The sequence below is a fragment of the Neolamprologus brichardi genome, chromosome 4, assembly GCF_056152115.1.
Source record: "Neolamprologus brichardi isolate AB-2024 chromosome 4, ASM5615211v1, whole genome shotgun sequence".
In the NCBI taxonomy this organism is placed as follows: Eukaryota; Metazoa; Chordata; class Actinopteri; order Cichliformes; family Cichlidae; genus Neolamprologus; species Neolamprologus brichardi.
Window position 1 is genome coordinate 10,284,931 of NC_142107.1, and position 10,122 is coordinate 10,295,052.

A 10,122-nucleotide genomic window follows, 5' to 3' on the forward strand; every position below is an offset into this window, starting at 1 on the left:
CAACTGTATACCTATGTGAATAAATACATAAATTATATTGTTTTACGAAGCCAAAACACTGATACCCACAATTATCTTTTTCTACGAATGTTTTCTTTAAAGCGTAAAACCATTTGACCCTTAAATGACCCCCCACTGCAAGGTCATTTAAGGGTAAAAGATCACCAGTACATTTGCCAAAGTCTTATTTTTGTACTGCTTAGTGTCGCCACTCATGACTCATAAAGGTATCTGTGTAAATATGAAATGACTGTAACTGTAAAGCAATGAAGCATTGAAACAGGAGATGTGAAGCAGGGACAAGAGTTTGTTCCTTCTCCATTTAAATCAATACAAATGTAAGTTCATAAAATTAGACCTCTTGAAGAAGTCTCCCTTGCATTAAGTGCAATGCCATGGGCCTTGAGCAACTACAGCCAGCATGAACCCAGACTACACACTTGTTACATGGATATGAAAGTTTATTTCTGCCACTGTAAAAAAAAAAAAAAAAGTCAGGCAGAGCTGGGTCGAAATTTTGAGTTATTATCTCAAACTTTCAAGTTACATATTTCCACTTACTAAGTATCTTAAGATTTCGAGTTATTTATGAAATTTCAAAATTTGCAATATATCTAAAGTTTGTCTTACAAATAGCAAAAAACTGTTTTCTTCAGCAGTGGGAACATGTTTCTGCTGAAGATTTTTGTTTCCTGTCCATATGTTATGTATCATACATTTTCAAGATACTCAGTAAACTGACATTCTAACATGATAATCTGAAATTTTGAGAGGATGATTTAAAATGTCGATTTAGCTCTGGCATTTAAAAAAAAAGAAGAAGAAGATAGGTATTACAACTTAGAAGTGATTTAAAGTTACCTTTCACTCAGCAGTTAGCTCTAACCATACCAGGAAAAATACCAACTGGAGCATAACAGAAACCGTTGTTTTCCTCACTCCTTTAAGTTTAACTCATTTGGGATTAACTCGTTTAAGAGTGTGGGTGTAAAGGAGCACTCCTAACATGTATTATTGCCACCGGTTTGTGGGATTTCCCAGTGGTTTGTAAAGACATACATGTATACAGCGAGCGCCAGATAGTTTGTTTTCTTCTAGAAATGTCTCTATATATTATTTACCCCTCACACGTCATTTCAACTGCGCATATATGAAGGAAAAATAGAAATAAAAATATTGTGAATTCTTTCCTAATAAATCTTATATTAAATGTACTGAGCTGAATGGGAGCTGCCTGTATTATGTGTATGTAAACATGCATTTTCAACATAATGAATTTTCGCCTTTCTGTCCGCGAGAAGACATACGCACGCGCTCTTTGTTGTTATGACTACGGGGTCGTAAATCCGCCATGTTTTCCTCCCTTTTGCAGCGTTGCGACAGAGACGGAGGATTCAAACGACATGAGTGTGGAAAATAATCATACGGCAGAAAGTGAGCGGGAGCAAACGAAGAACGGCAATGAGACGATCACCATTCAAACCACGCTGGGAGACGAAGGTGAGTCCTCATAGCAGCTAAAGCAGATCTGAACTGTTTATTGATTATTGTGTTTGGGCCTAACTTCCTTCATCTTCAAATGTTGCTAGCTGCCGTTAGCAAGATTAGCTTGTTTGCGACCTCGCCTCAGCGTTGTCCACGTTAGAAGTCCAGCCAGTATTTGGGAAAACTTTACAGCAGACAGGTGATGGCTTACTGCAAAAACAGGTGAGGTTGCCGCACACTGTAAGGGCTTGTTTCTGTGCTTTTTAGATGAAGATGTACACAAGTGCGGACGCTGTCAGTCCGAGTTTTCCACATTGGAGGCTTTCATCCAGCACAAGTTACACCACTGCAAACGTGTGGAGGCACGGGACGCCAGCAGCCTCGATGGCAGCCCAGAGGTATAAAGTGTGATGTGTGTTTTCGGGGAGCACTCTAAAATCGGAGGGTTTTTACTGAGTCACATCAGGTTGAATGCTGTAAAATTTTCACAGGTTGCTGCGGTCAATGGAAGTTCTTCTTCAGAGGTGAAAACGGCTGAAGGAGCATCTTCAGCAGAGGCAGTGAAGACTACCAACGGTGAGTCAAGCAGCAAAATCTATTCCCCTGTTAGCCGTTTAGCTAATGCAATGATAGACCTCATAATACAAATTTTAAAAATGGATCCTTTGTAAATATAAATAAACAGAATTCAATGATTTTCAAACCTCTTAAACCCATATTTTATGAAAAAGCATTAATGATGCTTTTCCAGATGCCCAAGCTTGTAATTACATAAATATTAGTGCACACTCATAACATCAGAGATGCAGGCTTTTGACCTTAGCGCAGACGACAATCCCATGGTCTCTCTGTCTTTAATCCAGAGGACACTGCATCCATCTTTTCCAAAAAGAATTTCAGATTTTGACTTTATTTGACCGCAGATCTGTTTTTCACTTTGCCTCATTCCATTTTAAATGAGATTTGGCCCCCGAGAAGCCATGATGCAGCAATTTTGATGAGATAATAATGTCTGTTTTTAATTCCTGAGGGCCTGGTATCAGTTTAAACATTTAATGTTTTTTTTATGTTCTATTGTGAATAAATTAAGGGTTTATGAGATTTAGAAATGGATTCTGTTTATATTTACAGTTTACACAATGACCCATCTTTTTGAATTTGGCTTGTATTTTCCTGCATTTCCCACATTGTATTTTTCTCAATGTGTGTTTAATCCCAGCATTAATCTAAATCCCAAGAGGCTGAGATGAGATAATGTTCAGTATGTTAGTGACAAGTCTCTTCAGCTCAAGTTAACATTGTTTTAAGCTTTTTATTAGATTTCAGATTGAATTATTACTTTGGCTTTTTTTTCTTTTTTATCCTCACAGATGTAAGCGACACTCAGTTAGGTCGAGGGCGCAGGAAGAAAACTGCTTCCCTTAAAGTGTCTGACCAGTCAGATGAAACAGAGGGAGTCGTATCTGACAGTGGCGACAGTGACAAGCTCATGTATAAAGTCAACACAGAGGGACGTTACATTTGCCACCTTTGTAAAAAAACATTTAAAACTGTGAGTTTGCATTTATTTTAATTGGAAAATGTAAACACAATGGTTATTAGGAGTTTATGTTGCTAATTTGGCTTGTCTGATTTATTAATTTTTTCTTCTTCTTCTCAGACCAATATCTTGAGAACGCACATGAAAACTCACAGTGACCAGAAAAACTTCTCATGTGACCTTTGTGGGACGTCGTTTCGAACAAAAGGTTCCCTGATTCGTCACAACCGTCGCCACACCGGTACGACGAGAAAACCGACGTCACACGAGACCTGTTTATTTCACTCCGACGCCATCTCGTGAAAATGACCTAACTATATTTTAAATGACATCTTTTCTCTTGCAGATGAGCGGCCGTATCGATGTACCCTGTGTGGCCAGGCCTTCAGAGAATCTGGTGCTCTCACCAGACACCTCAAAGCTCTCACACCATGCACAGAAAAGATCCGCTTTGTTCAGTACAAGGAAATCCTGGTCAGCAAGGATGGAGTGCAGAAAGGTTGGATTTAGCTCCTGTCTTTGTGTATTTGTTCTTAAGAAACTAGCTAAAAACTAACAAGTCGTCTTTATGGATATAGTCAGTTTAATTTATAGCACATTATGCCTCAGTTTGAAGATTTGCTGATTCTTTGCGATTTGTTCAGGAATCGACGCTGATCAAGCTGCAGTGGCTGCCCAGCAAGAGGTTGTAGTTGTGGAGGAGCAGCAGCCGGTGGAGCAGGAAATGGTGGAGGCTGAGACCGCTGTGGTCAGTGTGGTAGAGTCTGGTTCCCAAGAGGTTCTCCATCAGGTCCACTTTACAATGGAGGTTGATGGAACTACACAAGAGCAACAGGTTAGGATGAAGATTCAAACACTATTTTTAAACTCTTACTAAAATGCACACATAAAACTTACTGAATCCTCTCTTTTAAAGTTATTTGGTGCATTTTTGCACGAGATTTTTTTGAGGCAGTTTAAAGTAGAGTTACACAGATTCTTTTTTCAAATCTGCAAAGAGATGATTGCCAGCATTCATAATTTCTGGAACTTTTCTTTGATGTAGTTTTCTATTTGTTCAAATGTAACATTTCTCACAGTGCTCCAGCTTACTATAGAGAGCTTTCCTGTAAAAATGAAATCAGTTTATCCCACTTATATCTAACATGCTTAACAATATCTGCACCCCTCTGTAATTACACCGCAGATACACTAGTTGGCAGTGTTGGTACTATTGAGGTTTTGCAGATGTGTGACTAGTAGCCATGTGAAATTAACTGGGGTGTTACAAGCAAGGTCAAAATGTAGGATTAAGTGAATAAGGCCTGAGTCACACAGGTCAGTGACCATCTGGCAACCGCTGGTCATGAGGGGAAAAATAAGTTCACTGACCGGTTGCATGTGGTGGCTGCAGCTTGATGACAATTGCTGGGAAAATCATTGCTAAAGCCCCAGTCACACAAGTCTAGAGACCAGCCAGTGACACTGGTTTTCTCATAGCGACTCATCTCTCCCTGGGGAAAACAATGTGTATTCCTCGATCAGTTGGCAGAAACCTCTTTGTGATTATTTGGTTGCTAGCGTATCGCTGCCATTGCCTTTAGTTTGCATGTAAGAGACAGACTTGTCTACAAATGCTCACCAGCTACTCTCCGGGCTGCAGTGACTGGTGAGAGGCAACAGTCAGCTGCAGGATAGTCTAATGAAATTAGCACAGATTGTGTTATGACTCATGCTCTCTAGTTTAAAGCCTGTCATTCTTTCCTTGTCTGTGCTGTCGCTCTGTCTCATGTCAGGTGGTGGTGGAGCAGTCTCAGGCAGAAGCTCTGGCGGCTGCTGCAGCAGCAGGTGACAATCTCATCTGTCAGGCCATCATCAACTCTGGCATTGCACTGGGGACAGAGGAGACTGTAGTTGAAGAGACAGAGACCCCACATGCAACTGAGGAGATAAATAAAGTTGTTTCGGACCACCCTGAAGCCGACGGAGGTGTCATTGAGATCCAAGTTAAAGAGGAGTTTGTGGAGATGGAGGAGGTAAGTACTGGGAGCTTGAATTGACACAGCATATACATTCACCAGACCAGGAAATGGTACGCTTCGTTATTTTGTTAAAAGTCAAGGTTTGTCATCACGAGACACTGTTGTATTTTCTTTCTGGTGCATTTTAAGTTTTCTGTGGTTTTTGTTTTGTAGGAAACGGGTGACAGTGGTGATCGGACATCATCAAAACTGCACACTTGTCCACACTGTAACCGCTCCTTCAAGGGCTTGAATTATTTCCGCTTTCATGTTAAGGGCCATTTAGGTAAGTCTCTACCCAGCACTGCGACTTCATCAATTAATGGTTGTATGGAGGCTGTGTCAGAGTAAACTGGTATGAAACCACTTGACTACAGGAATCACATTCTTCACGGGCGTGTGGATGTTAAACAGCAAGGACTGAAGGTTGCTGACTCTAGCACTGCTAACGTTAGCTAAAAATATGACTTCATTATTAAAGAATGTTTGTCACTTTCCAGTGGCTCTTAAATATATGCTTAATATTCTTGCTACGTTTAACCACACCCATTATACTGGTGCCAGGATTTTGTTTAAAAAAATATAGATAAATAAGTAATTTATTTATGTTTTAATTATTAGGCCTTTATTTTCACAGGACAGTAGAGTAGATGGGGAAAGTGGGGAGAGCAAAATGTTGCGAATGACTTGGGGTCCACTCTGTCATTCACACGTCTTTTGGTTGCTTGCTCAACTTTGTTAGCTATACTTTTGTAATTTTATTTAACCTGTAATTTTTTTATTAGGGTTAATGAGATTTTTTAGTCACCAGAGACCTCCCTCGTCCTTGTCATGTTTTTTTTTTTTTGTTTTTTTTTTGTTTTGTTTTTTTTTGTTTTGTTTTGTTTTGTTTTGTTTTTTTTTGTTTTTTTTTGTTTTTTTTGGCACAACACTCAAACAAAAACATCAGACTTTTTGATTCATTAAAAGAAAACCTTAGGTCTCAAAAATATTTTAGTTTATGAATCATTTACAATGCATTAACCTTTTCCTTTGTTTAAATTTAAAGAAGTATTTTTTAAATTTTAAGTAACGCATCTGTTAAAAAAAGGAACAGCCTGAAAGCGCCTGAAGAATTAAGTGCAATTTTGACAATATGTCTCTTTTCCCACATTTAGCTTGCAGCCATTACCAAAAACACGAGCCGTTCTAACAACAATAACAAAAAACTTCTCCTTGGTTTAACCATCTTCCATCTCTTTGGTTTATGGATAATCTCTTTCACAGTAAGAATGCAATAAAATTGACTATTATACAGACCTCTGGCTTGAAATTAAGTCTCATCGTGTGACTCGGTCTTACTAACTTCCAACATAGTTGGTCCTGTTGCCAAATACAGAGAAATAGAGAAAGTCGCTGCTGATTTCTCTATCGTTATTTACACTCTACAAAGTCATGCCAAGTGTGCTGGATTCAGTCTTTTGCTGTCTCAGTTCTGACCTTACTTTATAGGTGCCACTTGTGGTAAAAGATGTTTTGTTCTTGTGTTATAAGGTTATAAGCCCTTCAAGTGTACACTGTGCCATAAAGAGTTTCTAACTGGTTACTTGCTGAAGAAACACATGGAAGTCCATGTCAACGAGAGGAGATACAAGTGCGGCGAGTGTGGCAAGCTCTACAAAACCATCGGCCATGTACGGGAACACATGAGGGCACACTCGGATGACAGACCTTACCACTGTACCAGATGCAACAAGGCATACAAAACCAAGGTAATTCATTAAAAGAATTCTTGAACTAATGGCAGGGGGGATTTCACTCCAGTCTAACAGATTTTCTTCTCTTTCTCAGAATGCCTTGCAAGTGCACCAGCGGACTCATGGTGATGTAAGACCGTATGTGTGTCAGTTTTGCTCGAGGGGCTTCAGAGAGAAAGGCTCTCTGGTACGACACATCCGCCATCACACCGGCGAGAAGCCTTTCAAGTGCCCAAAGTGCGCACGGGGCTTTGCTGAGCACGGGACTCTCAATCGGCACATGCGCGCTAAAGGTCAGGACGACACACAAAGCCTAACTGACTTACGTGCTGACAGCACAGATGCAAACAGCCCAGTTAACACAACCTGTATTTATACCAGGCGGCTGCCATAAGGATGACGCCTGTGAGCAGCAGGTTGTTTTAACAGAAGGACAGACAACACTGGACAGTCCCGATGCAACAGCCATCATCTCAGACGATCCTAACGCTGTGTTGGTGGAGTTCTCCTCAGTGGTGGCAGACACACAAGAGTATATAATCAAGGTTAGCACTACAAGTTAACAGAAAACATAGTCTTTGCATAACAGTTATTAGATGGGCAGGAAAAAACACAAAGCTGTTAAACAGTTGCTGTGAGCGGGGTTCAAAGTTTGGAGCATGTTGCCAAATCTGTCCAGAGTTCAATCACAGCAGGTACTATTCTCTCTTTTAGATCAGCGACTAAAGTGCAAGCTGAAGTGTGTAATTTCACTCTTCAAGTTGTGCTAAATGATTATATCTGCAGGGAACTGATTGGGTCGCTGATTACAGCCAAACGATTTCCTTTGCCATGTTTAGGGCCTAGATTACGAGATTTCAGAACAATAGCAAAATGTTGTATGTGATATTTCATTAGTTTTAAAGAGATGTGTTACTGCAGAATGACTGGAATGGGGTTGAAATACTTAGAGCAATTTTGTATTCAGTGGAAAGTCAGAACTAATGCTGAGGCAGTTTGTAAAGGTCTGCATTTCAAAAGGAAAACTCCTTTTAACTTTTTAAACAAAAAATCAAAAGTTTTTTTAAACCAAATTAGTACTTTGAGCATTTTCCATTCATACCAGAGAAATTTAGTTTGAAAACCAGCAAAAACAAATATGGCTTTTGTTGAGCACTGTTTGAAGCATTTTTTTCTGTACAAGCTGCCTTAAGGCTGTGAAGCATTTGTAACATTTGTAAGAATTCATGAACGCATATATTTGGCCTATGTTTTTGTGGACTTGGGGACCTCCTGCACAAGGACATGTCCTTGTGTCCATATGTGGGAAGATTGAAATAGGGAGAGCAGGAACTGGAAATACATAATAAAATGTGCAACAGATATGACTTTGTCAGGTAGGTGGATGACAGGTAATGTAGGTGGATTTCAAAGCAGCCAGTAGATTAAAAGCAACTGTGTGGACTCTAAATCAGGGCCAATTAGACTTGGACTGGAGAAGGACGTTGTGTGGTCCTGTTAGATACCTTAAGTCCATTTGCAGTCCACTCAAATGATTTGTTTGCATGCATCCACAGTGTCTAAATAAACACAAACATCCTGAGTATTAATTTGCTTTGTTTTTTTTTTTCCATCATTCAGACGCAAACGGAGGAGGAAGTGCAGCAAGAAGTGACAGTCATTGAAGACAGCCAAAATGAGGTTGGTTCACAAGGATTATATGAACGTGTGTTGGAGCATTTTGCAGAATATGTGAATCTCATTGTTTGCTAAAATTCAAGTTGAACCCATATAGTGTTTTAAAAAAACAAAATGAAACAAAAAAGCCATCAAACTCTGTCCCTCCCAGATGGGAAACCACATCGTGAAGGTGGTGCAGAGACTCGTCAGCCAATCACAGAGTGCGGGTGGCGCAAGCAGCCACCAGATCATCGTGCGAAATGTGGCCGAGAACGAGGAAGGCCTGTCCATCTCTGACTGCGGCGACACCATCACCATCGCCACACCCGAGAGCCTCACCGAGCAGGTGGCCATGACACTGGCCTCCGCCATCAGTGATGGCAGACTGCTGGCCAGGGCAGGTACAGCGGAGGGAACTGTTACTATGGTTACCACGGAGGAAACATTGGAGGAAGGAGTACAAGTGGTGCAGCAGCAAGAGGAATACGTCATCACCTCCCCAGACGAGGTGGAGTTTCAAACAGTCGTTGTATGATCAAAGCGGATGCTAACTACAGACTGTTGTGGCTTTGATTATGACTTTGTAGCCAGTAACTGTACAGTTTATTTGCACTTCAAGTGAATTTACAAAAAAACCCCAAACTAAGGCCAAAGTGTTTTTGATTCATGCGGTACACAAGTGTGCCACAGGACTACTGCTTCATCACACAGCTCATTTTTGTTGGTCGATCTACTAACATTATTCTCTTCATTAAATGTTTTGTCTAATTTGGGAACTTTTGGATCTTAAAATGATAGGCATGCACAAATGCATGTTTGTTTTTGATGAAATAAATGAAACATGCCATTTGTTGTTGCCTAGTTTTTAGCAGTTTTTGTACGGCAAATAAAAATAGCTGTTTTCTACATAAAATGACATCATTTAATTTCAGTTTTTCCTTCCTTCTTGTCTCGGTCAGGTGTGAAAAACAGTGTGGCTGTTCTGAGCTGGTCAGTCACAATGAATCTCTAAGTTTGATAGATGTAAAAATATCAGATTAGCTAGAGTTTGCATCAAATAAATGCTATTTTCTTACACAGTTGACTTCAGTTTTTTTTCCAAACATGTTTTCTCTAAGTGGAAAAACTCCTGATGCTTTTACTTTGTGCCTTTGCTGCTTGACTAAAATAATGTGTTGTTGGTCATTTTATTTTATGGTCTTAAATTAGTTCCTATTTCTTTGTTGTAGAAGTGTATATGTGGCTGTAGAGTGAACACCACCTGCCGTCTTGGGAATCCTACCTGTTCTGAAAGCATACACACCTGGCAGGTAGCTCCTTTGTAGGAACATGAAAGCACTGCTGTTCTGTCACAATTCCTACAGAGACAAACTGGATCTATTAATCCATTAGCCCTGTGGTCTTGTGGCAAATTCACTGTGGATGATTGGCTTAGCCCAAAAAAAAAAACACTGTTGTATTTGATGTGTGTATAACCTTGAGCCTATCTGTAGGCTCCATCTCTGTAACCAGTGCTCCAGTAGCAAGGTTAGCACAGATGCTATAATCAGAGACGTGTCCCTGGCTCATACTCTACAGTTTCTGGGTCATTCCTCAGCCCTCTGAGAGGGCCTCATGCACATGAGCTACAGAGGGAGACAGAGAGAGGCTGGGAGTGAGAGAGAGAAAGGTATTTATAGAAAAATGGGGCTTCGCTGTACCT

General features: G+C 40.2%; 1 protein-coding gene across 1 annotated transcript; it reads left to right on the forward strand.

Annotated features, from left to right (window-relative positions):
• Positions 1-1,345: 1,345 nt before the first annotated feature.
• On the forward strand, positions 1,346-9,491 carry e4f1 (E4F transcription factor 1). Its single transcript, XM_006791503.3, has 14 exons — positions 1,346-1,500; positions 1,753-1,883; positions 1,977-2,061; positions 2,856-3,037; positions 3,146-3,266; positions 3,372-3,524; positions 3,670-3,860; positions 4,801-5,040; positions 5,200-5,311; positions 6,559-6,776; positions 6,856-7,054; positions 7,143-7,306; positions 8,382-8,441; positions 8,590-9,491. Exons 1-14 carry the CDS (start codon positions 1,404-1,406, stop codon positions 8,953-8,955), a joined length of 2,319 nt encoding a protein of 772 aa, XP_006791566.2. The 5' UTR covers positions 1,346-1,403; the 3' UTR covers positions 8,956-9,491.
• Positions 9,492-10,122: the final 631 nt, after the last annotated feature.